Genomic DNA, 23,801 nt, shown 5'->3' with positions numbered 1-23,801 from the left:
TACTAGTATGTCGGATCCTACACGTTTAGTTTTACATGTTCCATTCATTTTAAAGGGAGGGGGGTTGGGGGGGAGGATGGCGATGACAGACCAATCGGGCGCCTCCCCGCCACCATCGTCGCTACCGACGACCTCGACCTCGAGCCGAGCCGAGCCGAGCCGAGCGGGGCCGAAGGCCCGATGGGCTCCGGGAAAATTCGGGAAGGCGATATGCCTTTAATTCCGAGTTGGCCGTAACTTTTTCGATGACGTCAAATTAGTGCAAAATCAAAGTTTCTTTGTCGCCGTATAGCTCGAGAACGGGTCGACGGCTGCGGGCGAGAGTAGGCTCGTCGGACGGAGGACGCGGAGACGAAGGATTACCGAGCGAAAAATTCTCGAAAAATTTTTTACGTGTGCATCGGTGACGCGTCGACCTCGGCGGAGGATAAGTTACCGTCCACCATCGGCAGTGGTCGGTAACGCTCGGGGGGTATAAGCTGCCGCGTTAAAAATGAAATCCGAATCTCGGCGCTTGCACGGTTCCGGGCTGAAAAGGGCCTGAAAGAAAATAACTGATTCAAACGTTCGAATTTAACGCCAATTTCGCGACGCTGACTTCGCATCGGTGGTGAGTGCCGCTACAGTCGCCTCATTTACTCTCCCCTGATAGTTGAGCGAATCGACTTGTAACTTCGAGATTACGAATCCGATTCTACGTTTAGGTTTACATTTCCCATTAATTTTAAAGGGAGGGGGGGTGGTTGGCGATGACAGACCAATCGCGCGCCTCTCCGCCACCATCGTCACTACAGACGTCCTCGACCTCGAGCCGAGCCGAGCCCAGCCGGGCGGGGCCGAAGGCCCGACAGGCTCCCGGAAAATTCGGAAAGGCGATATACCTTTAGTTCCCAGTTGGCCGTAACTTTTTCGGTGACGTCAAATTAGTGAAATTTTGCGATTTCTTTGTCGCCGTATAGCTCGAGAACGGGCCGACGGGTGCGGGCGAGAGTAGGCTCGTCGGACGGAGGACGCGGAGACGAAAGTTTACCGCGCGAAAATTCGCGAAAAATTTTTTACGTGTGCATCGGTGACGCGTCGTCCTCGGCGGAGGATAAGTTACCGACCACCACCGGCAGTGGTCGGTAACGGTCGGGGGGTATAAGCTGCCGCGTTAAAAATGAAACCCGGATTTCGGCGCTTCCACGGTTCAGGGCTGAAAAGGGCCCGAAAGAAAATAACTGATTCAAACGTTCGAATTTAACGCCAATTTCGCGACGCTGACTTCGCATCGGTGGTGAGTGCCGCTACAGTCGCCGCATTTACTCTCCCCTGATAGTTGAGCGAATCGACTTGTAACTTCGAGGTTACGAATCCGATTCTACGTTTATGTTTACATTTCCCATTAATTTTAAAGTGAGGGGGGTGGGGGGGTGGTTGGCGAAGACAGACCAATCGCGCGCCTCTCTTCGCCACCGTCGTCGCTACAGACGACCTCGACCTCGAGCCGAGCCGAGCCCAGCCGGGCGGGGACGAAGGCCCGACGGGCTCCCGGAAAATTCGGAAAGGCGATATACCTTTAGTTCCCAGTTGGCCGTAACTTTTTCGGTGACGTCAAATTAGTGAAATTTTGCGATTTCTTTGTCGCCGTATAGCTCGAGAACGGGCCGACGGGTGCGGGCGAGAGTAGGCTCGTCGGACGGAGGACGCGGAGACGAAAGTTTACCGCGCGAAAAATTTGCGACAATTCGCGAAAAATTTTTTACGTGTGCATCGGTGACGCGTCGACCTCGGCGGAGGATAAGTTACCGACCACCACCGGCAGTGGTCGGTAACGCTCGGGGGGTATAAGCTGCCGCGTTAAAAATGAAACCCGAATCTCGGCGCTTGCACGGTTCAGGGCTGAAAAGGGCCCGAAAGAAAATAACTGATTCAAACGTTCGAATTTAACGCCAATTTCGCGACGCTGACTTCGCATCGGTGGTGAGTGCCGCTACAGTCGCCGCATTTACTCCCCCCGGATAGTTGAGCGAATCGACTTGTAACTTCGAGGTTACGAATCCAATTCTACGTTTAGGTTTACATTTCCCATTTGTAAGAATGATGTAAGTGTGCATGTTATATATGTTTTTATTGATTGCAAGTGTTATATATGTTTTTATTGATTGCAAGTGTTATATATGTTTTTATTGATTGCGTTAATGTTTTGTTAATGTTTACGTTGTGATTTTGTTTAAAAATAAAAAGAGACAGTCCCCTGCGAGCGATCAACGAAATAACACGTCGTGTCGAATCTTTATGAATTCCGTATCGAGCCTGAATTCCGTGTCGAGCCTCCTTATAATTTTCAGAAGTGGGATTGAGACAGTCGTTTTGCAATTTCAATTTCAAGTCGGTTTTACGTGAAGTTACGTGACGGACATTTGTGTGAAATTTCATACCGTGTCGCTTTAAAATGAGTTGTTCTCTTACGGTACCGGAACTGAAAGAGAAGCTGAAAGCCAAGAATTTGCAATCGACTGGTACGAAGGCCGAACTGATAAAACGTTTATTGGGTGCTGGTGTCACAGTGGAAGAATTAGCTATGACAGATGATGGGTGTACGGAAGAACCGGTTGCGGGGACGAGCGACGAGACTCGCCATCGACCCGATACGAGAGGGCTGGTGGACGAGATAACTTTACGCGAATTAGACGTTCTAAGGAGAGAACGAGACGTTGTTGTACGAGAGAACGAACTGTTTAGAAGAGAATTGGCGTTGTTACGGGAGACGCCAAGATCAGAAGCAAGCGCATCTGGACGGACGAGAGTGAAGAAGTGGCAAGAGTTGAAAGAAATAGTGGGTGAATTTGGTGGGAATAGTAAGGACTTTGACCGGTGGGAGAAACAGGTGAGAGGACTCCTGTCGACGTACGAGTTGGACAACCACCAAGCGAAAGCTCTAGTGTGTAGCAGATTGACGGGTCGCGCATTGAAGTGGTATCATTCTAGAATGGACTGTGTGGAATTAGGCACTGATGAGCTTTTGAAAGAGTTGAAGAGGCTGTACGGGCAACGACTAGATCCTTTATGTTTGAGATGCGAGCTTGAAACGAGGAAATGGGCCGTGGAAGAATCTTTCGCCGATTACGTGCATGATAAGACAATCCTTGCAAACCGAGTGCCTGTTTCGGAAACAGAATTACTTAGCTACGTCGTTGACGGTATACCGAATAGGGAATTGCAAATACAAGCTAAGGTGCAGTGTTATAAGTCCGTGGATGAAATACTGACGGCTTTCACAAACGTCAAGTTGCCGGCGGGAAGACCGCGACTATCGGAAGGAGTTTTGTTGTCGGGTAAAGTCACACCGTTGGATGGATCCGGTAGACCACCCATACGCCACCAAACAACAGGCCCTTCAGCTGTCGGATCAGGAAGGCCATTGCCGAGGGAAGGACAAGGATCGGGAAGGCCATCGCCGAGGGAAGGACAAGGATCAGCGAGCACCGGGCGGAGATGTTTTAATTGCAACGAGCCGGGTCACTTCTCAGCTGATTGTACGAAGCCAGCAAGAGAAAGGGGTTCCTGTTTCACGTGCGGACAGATGGGTCATCGAGCAAATCGATGCAGCACACAGACAACGAGGGGCGAAGTCAACTACATTACCCGTGGGCGGAAAGAAGTCGATGACTTTCGGCGTGCGGTAGAATTACAGATAAGTAGCGAGAGCGGTAGTTTCAGTACAAAAGTAAACGCACTAATTGATTCAGGGAGCCCGATTAGTTTTGTTAAAGAGGGTTACATTCCGAGAATGTGTTTTATGACCGATCGCGATTCAGATAGGTTTCATGGAATTAATGGTAGTGACTTGAACGTTTTAGGAAAGATGCGAGCTACGATTATTTATGACGCAGTAAAATATTATGTTACGTTGAGAATTGTACCGGATGAAACGATGAAAAACCCATTAGTTTTAGGACGCGACTTCATGAAAATTGCCAAGTTATCGTTGAGTAGAGAAGAAACGGTAGAATGCAACGATATAGCCGACATTATGAACATTGAGGTAGATCAGGTTAACGCGTGCATTAGTGCCGACGACATGCATTTCGACGAGAGCCTTTCGGCTGAGATTAAGACACGAGCACGCGAGTTGTTTAATAAGACGTACATTAACGCACAGAGACCTGCAGAGCCAAGCGTAGAAAATACGATGAAATTAACGCTTACGAACGACAAACCTTTTTCATTTTCACCTCGTAGATTATCGTATGATGAGAAAAATAAATTACGTTGTATCCTCGACGGATTATTAGAAAGAGGTATAATTAGGGAGAGCACATCCGAGTACGCATCTCCTATCGTTCTGACGAAGAAAAAGAACGGAGAAATTAGAATGTGTGTAGATTTCCGCACATTGAATAAAATCACGGTTCGCGATAACTTTCCTCTGCCATTGATCGAAGATCAATTAGATCTACTGGAGGGAAAAAAATATTTCACGACACTCGATTTAAAAGATGGATTTTTCCATGTTAAGATGGACGAAGCGTCGGTTAAATTTACATCGTTCGTAACGCCTTTCGGGCAATACGAATACACGAGGATGCCATTCGGGTTAAAAGGTGCGCCTCTTAAATTCCAACGCTACGTCACGGAAATCTTTAAAGAACTAATCAATGAGGGCGAAATATCTGTTTATTTGGATGATTTTCTTATCGCGACTGAGACGATAGAACATCATATGGAAGTCCTCGGAAAAGTATTTAAACTACTTACAGCGAATCTTTTGAATTTACGGTTAGATAAATGCAGATTTCTCCAAACAAAACTCGATTATTTGGGTTATACTGTAACGAACGAAGGAATTAGGCCGACGGAACAAGGACTCGAGGCGGTAAAGAAATTTCCTCTCCCGCGAAATGTTCGAGAGGTGCAGGGATTTTTAGGCCTCTGTTCATATTTTCGGAAATTTATTGAGGGTTTTTCTATCCTCGCGAAGCCTTTGTACGATTTGACGAGAAAGGATGCGAAGTTTCAGTTAGGCGAAAAAGAAAAACAAGCGTTCGAGATGCTTAAGAATCGATTGTTAAACGCGCCGATATTAAGTATTTATTCTCCGCGAGACGAGACTGAGTTGCATTGTGACGCGAGCGCGTCAGGGTTTGGTGCTATCCTGTTGCAAAGGAAAGCCGACAAGAAGCTGCATCCAGTATTTTACTTTTCTAAACGAACAACCGAGATTGAATCGCGCTATCATAGTTTCGAGTTAGAAACACTAGCAATCGTTTCTGCCCTCCGCCGTTTCCGAACATATTTACTAGGAATAAAATTTAAGATACTTACGGATTGTCAAGCTCTTAGTTTGACACTAAATAAAAAAGAGACCAATCCTCGAATTGCACGTTGGGTACTTGAAATGCAAAATTACGACTATGTGCTAGAGCATAGGGCTGGTTCGCGTATGCTCCACGTAGACTCGTTAAGTCGTCAGGTTCTCGTGATCGAAGACAATTCGTTCGATAGAAATTTAGCGCTATGCCAACATAATGATAAAGATATCGAGAAAATCCGTACAGAGTTAGAAACCACGGAAAGTAAATTGTACGAAATGAGGAACGGTCTAGTATATCGGAAGTATCAGGGTAAAATTTTGTTTTACGTGCCGAGCAATTTGGAATCGAGCGTTATGTATAAATACCACAATGAGATGGGACACGTCGGAATTGAGAAAACCGCGCGGAACATTGCAGATACTTATTGGTTTCCGGATATGAGATCCAAGATCGAGAAACACATTCGTGGCTGTTTGAAATGTATCGCGTACACGCCAAACTACGGAAAGTTGGAAGGTACCTTGCACTGTATACCGAAAGGGGATGCACCTTTTGATACGCTACACATTGATCATTTGGCTCCTGTTTCGAGATCGCACAAATCGCGTTACAATTATATATTTGTTGTAGTCGACGCGTTCACTAAGTATATTAAAATGTATCCAACTAAAACAACGAACACCGCCGATCTTATAAAGTGTTTAAAATCGTATTTCGAGCATTATAGTCGGCCACTGCGTATCGTTTCGGACCGAGGAAGTTGTTTTACGTCTCGTGAATTTGATGAGTTTACACAAGAGTATAATATACAACACGTTATGATAGCGACCGCTTCCCCTCAGGCGAACGGGCAGGTAGAAAGATATAATCGCACAATTTTGCCGATGATCGCTAAATTGATGAGTGAGCGTGGTGTGGTATGGCACAATGTGTTGCGAGAGGTTGAATTTGCGTGCAATAATACTTTTTGTAAGTCTACCAACAAGAGTCCGAGTATGTTACTGTTTGGGATGCAACAGCGTGGTGAGGTCATAGATGGGTTGCGTGATATGTTGGAAATCAGTGGAAAGATTAGTGTTTCCCGTGATTTAAACAGCCTCCGAAAAGAAGCTAGTGAACAGATTCGGAAGAATCAGGAGTCACAAAAACGCACTTTCGATAAAAGACATAAGGTTTCGAATAAATATAGGGTTGGAAATAAGGTGTTCATCAAGAATTACGATTGCACCCCAGGAGTGTCAACAAAAATGATTCCGCGGTTTAAAGGACCGTACGAGATTGATCGTGTATTGCGAAACGATCGATACGTAATCAAAGATGTAGAGGGGTTCCAGTTGTCGCAAATACCCTACCGTGGAACATGGGAAGCCGCCAACATGCGACCGTGGCGACCGTCACCGTAGATTTAGGTGTTTAATTTTATATTTAGATATTAAATCGAGACGATTTGTCGTCAGGACGGCCGAGAGTTGTAAGCTGTGAATCGACATATATTTGTCATCGGTATATATTTGTTGTTTATATTTCGGTAAATCGGGACGATTTGTCGTCAGGACGGCCGAATTGTAAGAATGATGTAAGTGTGCATGTTATATATGTTTTTATTGATTGCAAGTGTTATATATGTTTTTATTGATTGCAAGTGTTATATATGTTTTTATTGATTGCGTTAATGTTTTGTTAATGTTTACGTTGTGATTTTGTTTAAAAATAAAAAGAGACAGTCCCCTGCGAGCGATCAACGAAATAACACGTCGTGTCGAATCTTTATGAATTCCGTATCGAGCCTGAATTCCGTGTCGAGCCTCCTTATACATTAATTTTAAAGGGCGGGGGGTGGTTGGCGATGACAGACCAATCGCGCGCCTCTCCGCCACCATCGTCACTACAGACGACCTCGACCTCGAGCCGAGCCGAGCCCAGCCGGGCGGGGCCGAAGGCCCGACAGGCTCCGGGAAAATTCGGAAAGGCGATATACCTTTAGTTCCCAGTTGGCCGTAACTTTTTCGGTGACGTCAAATTAGTGAAATTTTGCGATTTCTTTGTCGCCGTATAGCTCGAGAACGGGCCGACGGGTGCGGGCGAGAGTAGGCTCGTCGGACGTAGGACGCTGAGACGAAGGTTTACCGCGCGAAAAATTCGAGAAAAATTGGCGAAAGATTTTTTACGTGTGCATCGGTGACGCGTCGACCTCGGCGGAGGATAAGTTACCGACCACCACCGGCAGTGGTCGGTAACGCTCGGGGGATATAAGCTGCCGCGTTAAAAATGAAACCCGAATCTCGGCGCTTGCACGGTTCAGGGCTGAAAAGGGCCCGAAAGAAAATAACTGATTCAAACGTTCGAATTTAACGCCAATTTCGCGACGCTGACTTCGCATCGGTGGCGAGTGCCGCCTCAGTCGCCGCGTTTACTCTACCTTGATAGTTGAGCGAATCGACTTGTAACTTCGAGCTTACGAATCCGATTCTACGTTTAGTTTTACATGTTCCATTCATTTTAAAGGGAGGGGGGTTGGGGGGGAGGATGGCGATGACAGACCAATCGGGCGCCTCCCCGCCACCATCGTCGCTACCGACGACCTCGACCTCGAGCCGAGCCGAGCCGAGCCGAGCGGGGCCGAAGGCCCGATGGGCTCCGGGAGAATTCGGGAAGGCGATATGCCTTTAATTCCGAGTTGGCCGTAACTTTTTCGATGACGTCAAATTAGTGCAAAATCAAAGTTTCTTTGTCGCCGTATAGCTCGAGAACGGGTCGACGGCTGCGGGCGAGAGTAGGCTCGTCGGACGGAGGACGCGGAGACGAAGGATTACCGAGCGAAAAATTCTCGAAAAATTTTTTACGTGTGCATCGGTGACGCGTCGACCTCGGCGGAGGATAAGTTACCGTCCACCATCGGCAGTGGTCGGTAACGCTCGGGGGGTATAAGCTGCCGCGTTAAAAATGAAATCCGAATCTCGGCGCTTGCACGGTTCCGGGCTGAAAAGGGCCTGAAAGAAAATAACTGATTCAAACGTTCGAATTTAACGCCAATTTCGCGACGCTGACTTCGCATCGGTGGTGAGTGCCGCTACAGTCGCCTCATTTACTCTCCCCTGATAGTTGAGCGAATCGACTTGTAACTTCGAGATTACGAATCCGATTCTACGTTTAGGTTTACATTTCCCATTAATTTTAAAGGGAGGGGGGGTGGTTGGCGATGACAGACCAATCGCGCGCCTCTCCGCCACCATCGTCACTACAGACGTCCTCGACCTCGAGCCGAGCCGAGCCCAGCCGGGCGGGGCCGAAGGCCCGACAGGCTCCGGGAAAATTCGGAAAGGCGATATACCTTTAGTTCCCAGTTGGCCGTAACTTTTTGGTGACGTCAAATTAGTGAAATTTTGCGATTTCTTTGTCGCCGTATAGCTCGAGAACGGGCCGACGGGTGCGGGCGAGAGTAGGCTCGTCGGACGTAGGACGCTGAGACGAAGGTTTACCGCGCGAAAAATTCGAGAAAAATTGGCGAAAGATTTTTTACGTGTGCATCGGTGACGCGTCGACCTCGGCGGAGGATAAGTTATCGACCACCACCGGCAGTGGTCGGTAACGCTCGGGGGATATAAGCTGCCGCGTTAAAAATGAAACCCGAATCTCGGCGCTTGCACGGTTCAGGGCTGAAAAGGGCCCGAAAGAAAATAACTGATTCAAACGTTCGAATTTAACGCCAATTTCGCGACGCTGACTTCGCATCGGTGGTGAGTGCCGCTACAGTCGCCGCATTTACTCTCCCCTGATAGTTGAGCGAATCGACTTGTAACTTCGAGGTTACGAATCCAATTCTACGTTTAGGTTTACATTTCCCATTAATTTTAAAGGGCGGGGGGGTGGTTGGCGATGACAGACCAATCGCGCGCCTCTCCGCCACCATCGTCACTACAGACGACCTCGACCTCGAGCCGAGCCGAGCCCAGCCGGGCGGGGCCGAAGGCCCGACAAGCTCCCGGAAAATTCGGAAAGGCGATATACCTTTAGTTCCCAGTTGGCCGTAACTTTTTCGGTGACGTCAAATTAGTGAAATTTTTCGATTTCTTTGTCGCCGTATAGCTCGAGAACGGGCCGACGGGTGCGGGCGAGAGTAGGCTCGTCGGACGGAGGACGCGAAGACGAAAGTTTACCGCGCGAAAATTCGCGAAATATTTTTTACGTGTGCATCGGTGACGCGTCGACCTCGGCGGAGGATAAGTTACCGACCACCACCGGCAGTGGTCGGAAACTCTCGGGGGATATAAGCTGCCGCGTTAAAAATGAAACCCGAATCTCGGCGCTTCCACGGTCCAGGGCTGAAAAGGGCCCGAAAGAAAATAACTGATTCAAACGTTCGAATTTAACGCCAATTTCGCGACGCTGACTTCGCATCGGTGGTGAGTGCCGCTACAGTCGCCGCATTTACTCTCCCCTGATAGTTGAGCGAATCGACATGTAACTTCGAGGTTACGAATCCGATTCTACGTTTAGGTTTACATTTCCCATTAATTTTAAAGGGCGGGGGGTGGGGGGGGGTGATTGGCGATGATAGACCAATCGCGCGCCTCTCCGCCACCATCGTCACTACAGACGACCTCGACCTCGAGCCGAGCCGAGCCCAGCCGGGCGGGGCCGAAGGCCCGATGGGCTCCCGGAAAATTCGGAAGGCGATATACCTTTAATTCCCAGTTGGCCGTAACTTTTTCGATGACGTCAAATTAGTGCAAAATCAAAGTTTCTTTGCCGCCGTATAGCTCGAGAACGGGTCGACGGGTGCGGGCGAGAGTAGGCACGTCGGACGGAGGACGCGGAGACGAAGGTTTAAAAATTCGCGACAATTCCCGAAAAATTTTTTACGTGTGCATCGGTGACGCGTCGACCTCGGCGGAGGATAACTTACCGACCACCACCGGCAGTGGTCGGTAACGCTCGGGGGGTATAAGCTGCCGCGTTAGAAATGAAACCCGAATCTCGGCGCTTGCACGGTTCAGGGCTGAAAAGGGCCCGAAAGAAAATAACTGATTCAAACGTTCGAATTTAACGCCAATTTCGCGACGCTGACTTCGCATCGGTGGTGAGTGCCGCTACAGTCGCCGCATTTACTCTCCCCTGATAGTTGAGCGAATCGACTTGTAACTTCGAGGTTACGAATCCGATTCTACGTTTAGTTTTACATGTTCCATTCATTTTAAAGGGAGGGGGGTTGGGGGGGAGGACGGCGATGACAGACCAATCGCGCGCCTCCCCGCCACCATCGTTGCTACCGACGACCTCGACCTCGAGCCGAGCCGAGCCGAGCCGAGCGGGGCCGAAGGCCCGACAGGCTCCCCGAAAATTCGGAAAGGCGATATACCTTTAGTTCCCAGTTGGCCGTAACTTTTTCGGTGACGTCAAATTAGTGAAATTTTGCGATTTCTTTGTCGCCGTATAGCTCGAGAATGGGCCGACGGGTGCGGGCGAGAGTAGGCTCGTCGGACGCAGGTCGCGGAGACGAAAGTTTACCGCGCGAAAATTCGCGAAATATTTTTTACGTGTGCATCGGTAACGCGCGTCGACCTCGGTGGAGGATAACTTACCGACCACCACCGGCAGTGGTCGGTAACGCTCGGGGGGTATAAGCTGCCGCGTTAAAAATGAAACCCTAATTTCGGCGCTTCCACGGTTCAGGGCTGAAAAGGGCCCGAAAGAAAATAACTGATTCAAACGTTCGAATTTAACGCCAACTTCGCGACGCTGACTTCGCATCGGTGGCGAGTGCCGCCACAGTCGCCGCGTTTACTCTACCTTGATAGTTGAGCGAATCGACTTGTAACTTCGAGCTTACGAATCCGATTCTATGTTTAGTTTTACATGTTCCATTCATTTTAAAGGGAGGGGGGTTGGGGGGGAGGATGGCGATGACAGACCAATCGGGCGCCTCCCCGCCACCATCGTCGCTACCGACGACCTCGACCTCGAGCCGAGCCGAGCCGAGCCGAGCGGGGCCGAAGGCCCGATGGGCTCCCGGAAAATTCGGAAGGCGATATACCTTTAGTTCCCAGTTGGCCGTAACTATTTCGGTGACGTCAAATTAGTGAAATTTTGCGATTTCTTTGTCGCCGTATAGCTCGAGAACGGGTCGACGGCTGCGGGCGAGAGTAGGCTCGTCGGACGGAGGACGCGGAGACGAAGGATTGCCGAGCGAAAAATTCTCGAAAAATTTTTTACGTGTGCATCGGTGACGCGTCGACCTCGGCGGAGGATAAGTTACCGTCCACCATCGGCAGTGGTCGGTAACGCTCGGGGGGTATAAGCTGCCGCGTTAAAAATGAAACCCGAATCTCGGCGCTTGCACGGTTCAGGGCTGAAAAGGGCCCGAAAGAAAATAACTGATTCAAACGTTCGAATTTAACGCCAATTTCGCGACGCTGACTTCGCATCGGTGGTGAGTGCCGCTACAGTCGCCGCATTTACTCTCCCCTGATAGTTGAGCGAATCGACTTGTAACTTCGAGGTTACGAATCCAATTCTACGTTTAGGTTTACATTTTCCATTAATTTTAAAGGGAGGGGGTGGGGGGGGGGTGGCTGGCGATGACGGACCAATCGCGCGCCTCTCTTCGCCACCATCGTCGCTACAGACGACCTCGACCTCGAGCCGAGCCGAGCCCAGCCGGGCGGGGCCGAAGGCCCGACAGGCTCCGGGAAAATTCGGAAAGGCGATATACCTTTAGTTCCCAGTTGGCCGTAACTTTTTCGGAGACGTCAAATTAGTGAAATTTTGCGATTACTTTGTCGCCGTATAGCTCGAGAACGGGCCGACGGGTGCGGGCGAGAGTAGGCTCGTCGGACGTAGGACGCTGAGACGAAGGTTTACCGCGCGAAAAATTCGAGAAAAATTGGCGAAAGATTTTTTACGTGTGCATCGGTGACGCGTCGACCTCGGCGGAGGATAAGTTACCGACCACCACCGGCAGTGGTCGGTAACGCTCGGGGGGTATAAGCTGCCGCGTTAAAAATGAAATCCGAATCTCGGCGCTTGCACGGTTCCGGGCTGAAAAGGGCCTGAAAGAAAATAACTGATTCAAACGTTCGAATTTAACGCCAATTTCGCGACGCTGACTTCGCATCGGTGGTGAGTGCCGCTACAGTCGCCTCATTTACTCTCCCCTGATAGTTGAGCGAATCGACTTGTAACTTCGAGATTACGAATCCGATTCTACGTTTAGGTTTACATTTCCCATTAATTTTAAAGGGAGGGGGGGTGGTTGGCGATGACAGACCAATCGCGCGCCTCTCCGCCACCATCGTCACTACAGACGTCCTCGACCTCGAGCCGAGCCGAGCCCAGCCGGGCGGGGCCGAAGGCCCGACAGGCTCCGGGAAAATTCGGAAAGGCGATATACCTTTAGTTCCCAGTTGGCCGTAACTTTTTGGTGACGTCAAATTAGTGAAATTTTGCGATTTCTTTGTCGCCGTATAGCTCGAGAACGGGCCGACGGGTGCGGGCGAGAGTAGGCTCGTCGGACGTAGGACGCTGAGACGAAGGTTTACCGCGCGAAAAATTCGAGAAAAATTGGCGAAAGATTTTTTACGTGTGCATCGGTGACGCGTCGACCTCGGCGGAGGATAAGTTATCGACCACCACCGGCAGTGGTCGGTAACGCTCGGGGGATATAAGCTGCCGCGTTAAAAATGAAACCCGAATCTCGGCGCTTGCACGGTTCAGGGCTGAAAAGGGCCCGAAAGAAAATAACTGATTCATACGTTCGAATTTAACGCCAATTTCGCGACGCTGACTTCGCATCGGTGGTGAGTGCCGCTACAGTCGCCGCATTTACGCTCCCCTGATAGTTGAGCGAATCGACTTGTAACTTCGAGGTTACGAATCCAATTCTACGTTTAGGTTTACATTTCCCATTAATTTTAAAGGGCGGGGGGGGTGGTTGGCGATGACAGACCAATCGCGCGCCTCTCCGCCACCATCGTCACTACAGACGACCTCGACCTCGAGCCGAGCCGAGCCCAGCCGGGCGGGGCCGAAGGCCCGACAGGCTCCCGGAAAATTCGGAAAGGCGATATACCTTTAGTTCCCAGTTGGCCGTAACTTTTTCGGTGACGTCAAATTAGTGAAATTTTTCGATTTCTTTGTCGCCGTATAGCTCGAGAACGGGCCGACGGGTGCGGGCGAGAGTAGGCTCGTCGGACGGAGGACGCGAAGACGAAAGTTTACCGCGCGAAAATTCGCGAAATATTTTTTACGTGTGCATCGGTGACGCGTCGACCTCGGCGGAGGATAAGTTACCGACCACCACCGGCAGTGGTCGGTAACTCTCGGGGGATATAAGCTGCCGCGTTAAAAATGAAACCCGAATCTCGGCGCTTCCACGGTCCAGGGCTGAAAAGGGCCCGAAAGAAAATAACTGATTCAAACGTTCGAATTTAACGCCAATTTCGCGACGCTGACTTCGCATCGGTGGTGAGTGCCGCTACAGTCGCCGCATTTACTCTCCCCTGATAGTTGAGCGAATCGACATGTAACTTCGAGGTTACGAATCCGATTCTACGTTTAGGTTTACATTTCCCATTAATTTTAAAGGGCGGGGGGTGGGGGGGGGTGATTGGCGATGATAGACCAATCGCGCGCCTCTCCGCCACCATCGTCACTACAGACGACCTCGACCTCGAGCCGAGCCGAGCCCAGCCGGGCGGGGCCGAAGGCCCGATGGGCTCCCGGAAAATTCGGAAGGCGATATACCTTTAATTCCCAGTTGGCCGTAACTTTTTCGATGACGTCAAATTAGTGCAAAATCAAAGTTTCTTTGCCGCCGTATAGCTCGAGAACGGGTCGACGGGTGCGGGCGAGAGTAGGCACGTCGGACGGAGGACGCGGAGACGAAGGTTTAAAAATTCGCGACAATTCCCGAAAAATTTTTTACGTGTGCATCGGTGACGCGTCGACCTCGGCGGAGGATAACTTACCGACCACCACCGGCAGTGGTCGGTAACGCTCGGGGGGTATAAGCTGCCGCGTTAGAAATGAAACCCGAATCTCGGCGCTTGCACGGTTCAGGGCTGAAAAGGGCCCGAAAGAAAATAACTGATTCAAACGTTCGAATTTAACGCCAATTTCGCGACGCTGACTTCGCATCGGTGGTGAGTGCCGCTACAGTCGCCGCATTTACTCTCCCCTGATAGTTGAGCGAATCGACTTGTAACTTCGAGGTTACGAATCCGATTCTACGTTTAGTTTTACATGTTCCATTCATTTTAAAGGGAGGGGGGTTGGGGGGGAGGACGGCGATGACAGACCAATCGCGCGCCTCCCCGCCACCATCGTTGCTACCGACGACCTCGACCTCGAGCCGAGCCGAGCCGAGCCGAGCGGGGCCGAAGGCCCGACAGGCTCCCCGAAAATTCGGAAAGGCGATATACCTTTAGTTCCCAGTTGGCCGTAACTTTTTCGGTGACGTCAAATTAGTGAAATTTTGCGATTTCTTTGTCGCCGTATAGCTCGAGAATGGGCCGACGGGTGCGGGCGAGAGTAGGCTCGTCGGACGCAGGTCGCGGAGACGAAAGTTTACCGCGCGAAAATTCGCGAAATATTTTTTACGTGTGCATCGGTAACGCGCGTCGACCTCGGTGGAGGATAACTTACCGACCACCACCGGCAGTGGTCGGTAACGCTCGGGGGGTATAAGCTGCCGCGTTAAAAATGAAACCCTAATTTCGGCGCTTCCACGGTTCAGGGCTGAAAAGGGCCCGAAAGAAAATAACTGATTCAAACGTTCGAATTTAACGCCAACTTCGCGACGCTGACTTCGCATCGGTGGCGAGTGCCGCCACAGTCGCCGCGTTTACTCTACCTTGATAGTTGAGCGAATCGACTTGTAACTTCGAGCTTACGAATCCGATTCTATGTTTAGTTTTACATGTTCCATTCATTTTAAAGGGAGGGGGGTTGGGGGGGAGGATGGCGATGACAGACCAATCGGGCGCCTCCCCGCCACCATCGTCGCTACCGACGACCTCGACCTCGAGCCGAGCCGAGCCGAGCCGAGCGGGGCCGAAGGCCCGATGGGCTCCCGGAAAATTCGGAAGGCGATATACCTTTAGTTCCCAGTTGGCCGTAACTATTTCGGTGACGTCAAATTAGTGAAATTTTGCGATTTCTTTGTCGCCGTATAGCTCGAGAACGGGTCGACGGCTGCGGGCGAGAGTAGGCTCGTCGGACGGAGGACGCGGAGACGAAGGATTGCCGAGCGAAAAATTCTCGAAAAATTTTTTACGTGTGCATCGGTGACGCGTCGACCTCGGCGGAGGATAAGTTACCGTCCACCATCGGCAGTGGTCGGTAACGCTCGGGGGGTATAAGCTGCCGCGTTAAAAATGAAACCCGAATCTCGGCGCTTGCACGGTTCAGGGCTGAAAAGGGCCCGAAAGAAAATAACTGATTCAAACGTTCGAATTTAACGCCAATTTCGCGACGCTGACTTCGCATCGGTGGTGAGTGCCGCTACAGTCGCCGCATTTACTCTCCCCTGATAGTTGAGCGAATCGACTTGTAACTTCGAGGTTACGAATCCAATTCTACGTTTAGGTTTACATTTTCCATTAATTTTAAAGGGAGGGGGTGGGGGGGGGGGGGTGGCTGGCGATGACGGACCAATCGCGCGCCTCTCTTCGCCACCATCGTCGCTACAGACGACCTCGACCTCGAGCCGAGCCGAGCCCAGCCGGGCGGGGCCGAAGGCCCGACAGGCTCCGGGAAAATTCGGAAAGGCGATATACCTTTAGTTCCCAGTTGGCCGTAACTTTTTCGGAGACGTCAAATTAGTGAAATTTTGCGATTACTTTGTCGCCGTATAGCTCGAGAACGGGCCGACGGGTGCGGGCGAGAGTAGGCTCGTCGGACGTAGGACGCTGAGACGAAGGTTTACCGCGCGAAAAATTCGAGAAAAATTGGCGAAAGATTTTTTACGTGTGCATCGGTGACGCGTCGACCTCGGCGGAGGATAAGTTACCGACCACCACCGGCAGTGGTCGGTAACGCTCGGGGGATATAAGCTGCCGCGTTAAAAATGAAACCCGAATCTCGGCGCTTCCACGGTTCAGGGCTGAAAAGGGCCCGAAAGAAAATAACTGATTCAAACGTTCGAATTTAACGCCAATTTCGCGACGTTGACTTCGCATCGGTGGTGAGTGCCGCTACAGTCGCCGCATTTACTCTCCCCTGATAGTTGAGCGAATCGACTTGTAACTTCGAGGTTACGAATCCGATTCTACGTTTAGGTTTACATTTCCCATTAATTTTAAAGGGCGGGGGGGTGGGGGGGGGTGATTGGCGATGACAGACCAATCGCGCGCCTCTCCGCCACCATCGTCACTACAGACGACCTCGACCTCGAGCCGAGCCGAGCCCAGCCGGGCGGGGCCGAAGGCCCGATGGGCTCCCGGAAAATTCGGAAGGCGATATACCTTTAATTCCCAGTTGGCTGTAACTTTTTCGATGACGTCAAATTAGTGCAAAATCAAAGTTTCTTTGCCGCCGTATAGCTCGAGAACGGGTCGACGGGTGCGGGCGAGAGTAGGCTCGTCGGACGGAGGACGCGGAGACGAAGGTTTAAAAATTCGCGACGATTCTCGAAATATTTTTTACGTGTGCATCGGTGACGCGTCGACCTCGGCGGAGGATAACTTACCGACCACCACCGGCAGTGGTCGGTAACGCTCGGGGGGTATAAGCTGCCGCGTTAAAAATGAAACCCGAATCTCGGCGCTTGCACGGTTCAGGGCTGAAAAGGGCCCGAAAGAAAATAACTGATTCAAACGTTCGAATTTAACGCCAATTTCGCGACGCTGACTTCGCATCGGTGGTGAGTGCCGCTACAGTCGCCGCATTTACTCTCCCCTGATAGTTGAGCGAATCGACTTGTAACTTCGAGGTTACGAATCCAATTCTACGTTTAGGTTTACATTTCCCATTAATTTTAAAGGGAGGGGGGGTGGTTGGCGATGACAGACCAATCGCGCGCCTCTCCGCCACCATCGTCACTACAGACGACCTCGACCTCGAGCCGAGCCGAGCCCAGCCGGGCGGGGCCGAAGGCCCGACAGGCTCCGGGAAAATTCGGAAAGGCGATATACCTTTAGTTCCCAGTTGGCCGTAACTTTTTCGGTGACGTCAAATTAGTGAAATTTTGCGATTTCTTTGTCGCCGTACAGCTCGAGAACGGGCCGACGGGTGCAGGCGAGAGTAGGCTCGTCGGACGGAGGACGCGGAGACGAAAGTTTACCGCGCGAAAATTCGCGAAATATTTTTTACGTGTGCATCGGTAACGCGCGTCGACCTCGGTGGAGGATAACTTACCGACCACCACCGGCAGTGGTCGGTAACGCTCGGGGGGTATAAGCTGCCGCGTTAAAAATGAAACCCGAATTTCGGCGCTTCCACGGTTCAGGGCTGAAAAGGGCCCGAAAGAAAATAACTGATTCAAACGTTCGAATTTAACGCCAACTTCGCGACTCTGACTTCGCATCGGTGGCGAGTGCCGCCACAGTCGCCGCGTTTACTCTACCTTGATAGTTGAGCGAATCGACTTGTAACTTCGAGCTTACGAATCCGATTCTACGTTTAGTTTTACATGTTCCATTCATTTTAAAGGGAGGGGGGTTGGGGGGGAGGATGGCGATGACAGACCAATCGGGCGCCTCCCCGCCACCATCGTCGCTACCGACGACCTCGACCTCGAGCCGAGCCGAGCCGAGCCGAGCGGGGCCGAAGGCCCGATGGGCTCCGGGAAAATTCGGGAAGGCGATATACCTTTAATTCCGAGTTGGCCGTAACTTTTTCGATGACGTCAAATTAGTGCAAAATCAAAGTTTCTTTGTCGCCGTATAGCTCGAGAACGGGTCGACGGCTGCGGGCGAGAGTAGGCTCGTCGGACGGAGGACGCGGAGACGAAGGATTACCGAGCGAAAAATTCTCGAAAAATTTTTTACGTGTGCATCGGTGACGCGTCGACCTCGGCGGAGGATAAGTTACCGTCCACCATCGGCAGTGGTCGGTAACGCTCGGGGGGTATAAGCTGCCGCGTTAAAAATGAAATCCGAATCTCGGCGCTTGCACGGTTCCGGGCTGAAAAGGGCCTGAAAGAAAATAACTGATTCAAACGTTCGAATTTAACGCCAATTTCGCGACGCTGACTTCGCATCGGTGGTGAGTGCCGCTACAGTCGCCTCATTTACTCTCCCCTGATAGTTGAGCGAATCGACTTGTAACTTCGAGATTACGAATCCGATTCTACGTTTAGGTTTATATTTCCCATTAATTTTAAAGGGAGGGGGGGTGGTTGGCGATGACAGACCAATCGCGCGCCTCTCCGCCACCATCGTCACTACAGACGTCCTCGACCTCGAGCCGAGCCGAGCCCAGCCGGGCGGGGCCGAAGGCCCGACAGGCTCCCGGAAAATTCGGAAAGGCGATATACCTTTAGTTCCCAGTTGGCCGTAACTTTTTCGGTGACGTCAAATTAGTGAAATTTTGCGATTTCTTTGTCGCCGTATAGCTCGAGAACGGGCCGACGGGTGCGGGCGAGAGTAGGCTCGTCGGACGGAGGACGCGGAGACGAAAGTTTACCGCGCGAAAATTCGCGAAATATTTTTTACGTGTGCATCGGTAACGCGCGTCGACCTCGGTGGAGGATAACTTACCGACCACCACCGGCAGTGGTCGGTAACGCTCGGGGGGTATAAGCTGCCGCGTTAAAAATGAAACCCGAATTTCGGCGCTTCCACGGTTCAGGGCTGAAAAGGGCCCGAAAGAAAATAACTGATTCAAACGTTCGAATTTAACGCCAACTTCGCGACTCTGACTTCGCATCGGTGGCGAGTGCCGCCACAGTCGCCGCGTTTACTCTACCTTGATAGTTGAGCGAATCGACTTGTAACTTCGAGCTTACGAATCCGATTCTACGTTTAGTTTTACATGTTCCATTCATTTTAAAGGGAGGGGGGTTGGGGGGGAGGATGGCGATGACAGACCAATCGGGCGCCTCCCCGCCACCATCGTCGCTACCGACGACCTCGACCTCGAGCCGAGCCGAGCCGAGCCGAGCGGGGCCGAAGGCCCGATGGGCTCCGGGAAAATTCGGGAAGGCGATATACCTTTAATTCCGAGTTGGCCGTAACTTTTTCGATGACGTCAAATTAGTGCAAAATCAAAGTTTCTTTGTCGCCGTATAGCTCGAGAACGGGTCGACGGCTGCGGGCGAGAGTAGGCTCGTCGGACGGAGGACGCGGAGACGAAGGATTACCGAGCGAAAAATTCTCGAAAAATTTTTTACGTGTGCATCGGTGACGCGTCGACCTCGGCGGAGGATAAGTTACCGTCCACCATCGGCAGTGGTCGGTAACGCTCGGGGGGTATAAGCTGCCGCGTTAAAAATGAAATCCGAATCTCGGCGCTTGCACGGTTCCGGGCTGAAAAGGGCCTGAAAGAAAATAACTGATTCAAACGTTCGAATTTAACGCCAATTTCGCGACGCTGACTTCGCATCGGTGGTGAGTGCCGCTACAGTCGCCTCATTTACTCTCCCCTGATAGTTGAGCGAATCGACTTGTAACTTCGAGATTACGAATCCGATTCTACGTTTAGGTTTATATTTCCCATTAATTTTAAAGGGAGGGGGGGTGGTTGGCGATGACAGACCAATCGCGCGCCTCTCCGCCACCATCGTCACTACAGACGTCCTCGACCTCGAGCCGAGCCGAGCCCAGCCGGGCGGGGCCGAAGGCCCGACAGGCTCCCGGAAAATTCGGAAAGGCGATATACCTTTAGTTCCCAGTTGGCCGTAACTTTTTCGGTGACGTCAAATTAGTGAAATTTTGCGATTTCTTTGTCGCCGTATAGCTCGAGAACGGGCCGACGGGTGCGGGCGAGAGTAGGCTCGTCGGACGGAGGACGCGGAGACGAAAGTTTACCGCGCGAAAATTCGCGAAAAATTTTTTACGTGTGCATCGGTGACGCGTCGTCCTCGGCGGAGGATAAGTTACCGACCACCACCGGCAGTGGTCGGTAACGCTCGGGGGGTATAAGCTGCCGCGTTAAAAATGAAACCCGGATTTCGGCGCTTCCACGGTTCAGGGCTGAAAAGGGCCCGAAAGAAAATAACTGATTCAAACGTTCGAATTTAACGCCAATTTCGCGACGCTGACTTCGCATCGGTGGTGAGTGCCGCTACAGTCGCCGCATTTACTCTCCCCTGATAGTTGAGCGAATCGACTTGTAACTTCGAGGTTACGAATCCGATTCTACGTTTATGTTTACATTTCCCATTAATTTTAAAGTGAGGGGGGTGGGGGGGTGGTTGGCGAAGACAGACCAATCGCGCGCCTCTCTTCGCCACCGTCGTCGCTACAGACGACCTCGACCTCGAGCCGAGCCGAGCCCAGCCGGGCGGGGACGAAGGCCCGACGGGCTCCCGGAAAATTCGGAAAGGCGATATACCTTTAGTTCCCAGTTGGCCGTAACTTTTTCGGTGACGTCAAATTAGTGAAATTTTGCGATTTCTTTGTCGCCGTATAGCTCGAGAACGGGCCGACGGGTGCGGGCGAGAGTAGGCTCGTCGGACGGAGGACGCAGAGACGAAAGTTTACCGCGCGAAAAATTCGCGACAATTCGCGAAAAATTTTTTACGTGTGCATCGGTGACGCGTCGACCTCGGCGGAGGATAAGTTACCGACCACCACCGGCAGTGGTCGGTAACGCTCGGGGGGTATAAGCTGCCGCGTTAAAAATGAAATCCGAATCTCGGCGCTTGCACGGTTCCGGGCTGAAAAGGGCCTGAAAGAAAATAACTGATTCAAACGTTCGAATTTAACGCCAACTTCGCGACGCTGACTTCGCATCGGTGGCGAGTGCCGCCTCAGTCGCCGCGTTTACTCTACTGTAACGTCGTACCGACGTCTTGCGTCGGCCTCCTTCATACGAGCAAATTCTCGCCGTATATACATATATATACATATCCCCGTGAGCGTGAACATAGGGAATCGGAAAAGACGCAATAGCCACCGGTACAAGCGGACGCCAGCATGGCAACCGCGAGTACAGGTGTACGTACATCTAAACCGTCGCCTCGTTCAAACAGCGAAAAGTATACATCGACGACAACATATTCGTCCGTACCTCGTACGATTTAGACAAAGGACTTCACGGTTCACCGAATCCCTATGGTCCGCGCTCTCATTATAAATAAGACGAAATCGCGCGAATCACTCTCTTCTAGTTCAAACTCTCTTCTAGTTCAAACTCTCTTCTAGTTCAAACTCTCTTCTAGTTCAGACCCGCTTCCAGTTCAGACTCTCTTCTAGTTCACTCTCTTCCAGTTTCGGAATTCTACTAATTCAGTTCTCTCGCGTCTTCAATCGAATTCAGTTCGACTCAGTCTTTTCTCGCGTTTTCGGACTCTATTTCAGATCGTTCACGATATTCAGGTCGTATTGCTCCTTACCATTTACACTATTTCTTTATATATCATTTGGTTCTAAATTGTTATTCGAGTCTGCTCGTAGATTATTATTACGTATTTACAGATATTATTCTGGTTTATTGGTTGCACGAGGTTACTCGTAAACCGTCACCGTTATTTTGTTGTACGAGCTTACTCGCATTATCATTTCAAATTTGTAATTACTATTTTCGTGCTATCTTGTTTATGCGATCTTGCTCGCTTTATTATTCACATTTCAATTGTTAATTTTGTGTTATTTGGCTTATACGAGCTTGCTCGCATTACTATTCGTATTGCAATTGCTATTTTTGTTAATTTGGCGCTATTTTTGTTTGAACGAGCTTGCTCGCATTACTATTCGTATTGCAATTGCTATTTTTGTTAATTTGGCGCTATTTTTGTTTGAACGAGCTTGCTCGCATTACTATTCGTATTGCAATTGCTATTTTTGTTAATTTGGCGCTATTTTTGTTTGAACGAGCTTGCTCGCATTACTATTCGTATTGATAACTATTATCTAGTGCTATTTTGTTGTACGAGCTTGCTCGCATTATAATTAAGGCTGATAATTCTTATTTTTGTGCCATTTTGCTTTGTATGAGCTCGCTCGTAACCTGCTTGTTACTATTCTGTGCTATATATCTCGTTCGAGCTCGCTAGCGAACCGACATTGTATTTGGTTCACGAGTTCTGCTCGCAAGTCTTATTCTTGTACATATTCTGATTCATTATATTCTGTCTGTTTAAACCATCTATTTCGCAGCTTATTCAGCAACACCTTGCTCCTCGATATCTTCCACTTCTAAAGTGTCGTTCCCAGTGACCGGTTAAAGTGATCGCGAGTGTGTGCGTGTGTGTGTGCGCGTCTCCGGGTTGTTCAATCCCGATCGGTCCGTCGATCGATTCCTCACATCCCTCACATTCCTCACATTCGTTCCTATAACCCCTAAAATTGGTGTATCAATCGTGTACGTCTGAGCCCAGAGGGTGCTCGGTACCGAGAGAACACTAATTTCCCTTCGGTCGAGAATCCTGTCACGAATCGAACAACCCACGCGTTCGGACGAGTCACACACAACACGCCCACATAGTGACACTATGATCGCAGGGAGCTGTCACCGTCATCGCGCAGTTCGTCGCTCCGTCGCGACATCCCCGCCGGACGACGTCCATTCATTTCCCTCTTCGCCCCTTTTCAACAACGACGAACGCCGGTATCGGGTCCCTGATCAGACGTGGACGTTACGCGCCACGTGGATCTAAGATCGTCTTAAATAAATTGGTCGGTTACGTCCCCGCCCCGTCTGGGCGTCGTTTCGTCGGATCATATCCGACCCGGGACGTAACACTACCTTGATAGTTGAGCGAATCGACTTGTAACTTCGAGCTTACGAATCCGATTCTACGTTTAGTTTTACATGTTCCATTCATTTTAAAGGGAGGGGGGTTGGGGGGGAGGATGGCGATGACAGACCAATCGGGCGCCTCCCCGCCACCATCGTCGCTACCGACGACCTCGACCTCGAGCCGAGCCGAGCCGAGCCGAGCGGGGCCGAAGGCCCGATGGGCTCCGGGAAAATTCGGGAAGGCGATATGCCTTTAATTCCGAGTTGGCCGTAACTTTTTCGATGACGTCAAATTAGTGCAAAATCAAAGTTTCTTTGTCGCCGTATAGCTCGAGAACGGGTCGACGGCTGCGGGCGAGAGTAGGCTCGTCGGACGGAGGACGCGGAGACGAAGGATTACCGAGCGAAAAATTCTCGAAAAATTTTTTACGTGTGCATCGGTGACGCGTCGACCTCGGCGGAGGATAAGTTACCGTCCACCATCGGCAGTGGTCGGTAACGCTCGGGGGGTATAAGCTGCCGCGTTAAAAATGAAATCCGAATCTCGGCGCTTGCACGGTTCCGGGCTGAAAAGGGCCTGAAAGAAAATAACTGATTCAAACGTTCGAATTTAACGCCAATTTCGCGACGCTGACTTCGCATCGGTGGTGAGTGCCGCTACAG

At 50.8% G+C, this 23,801-nt stretch overlaps 1 protein-coding gene across 1 annotated transcript in view; it reads left to right on the top strand.

Moving 5' to 3' along the window:
- Window positions 1–2,434: 2,434 nt before the first annotated feature.
- Window positions 2,435–23,801, top strand: part of LOC143219307 (uncharacterized) — a 111,610-nt gene continuing 90,243 nt past the window's right edge. Inside the window, exons 1-3 of the mRNA XM_076445313.1 lie at window positions 2,435–5,606; window positions 5,715–5,813; window positions 5,928–6,151. Of these exons, the coding sequence (XP_076301428.1) occupies window positions 2,435–5,606; window positions 5,715–5,813; window positions 5,928–6,151 (3,495 nt within the window). The remainder of the gene's footprint in view (window positions 5,607–5,714; window positions 5,814–5,927; window positions 6,152–23,801) is intronic.

Source organism: Lasioglossum baleicum, unplaced genomic scaffold, assembly GCF_051020765.1.
Source record: "Lasioglossum baleicum unplaced genomic scaffold, iyLasBale1 scaffold0022, whole genome shotgun sequence".
Classification (NCBI taxonomy): Eukaryota; Metazoa; Arthropoda; class Insecta; order Hymenoptera; family Halictidae; genus Lasioglossum; species Lasioglossum baleicum.
The sequence above is the reverse complement of the archived record's forward strand: the minus strand, read 5'-3'. Positions and strand labels throughout refer to the sequence as shown.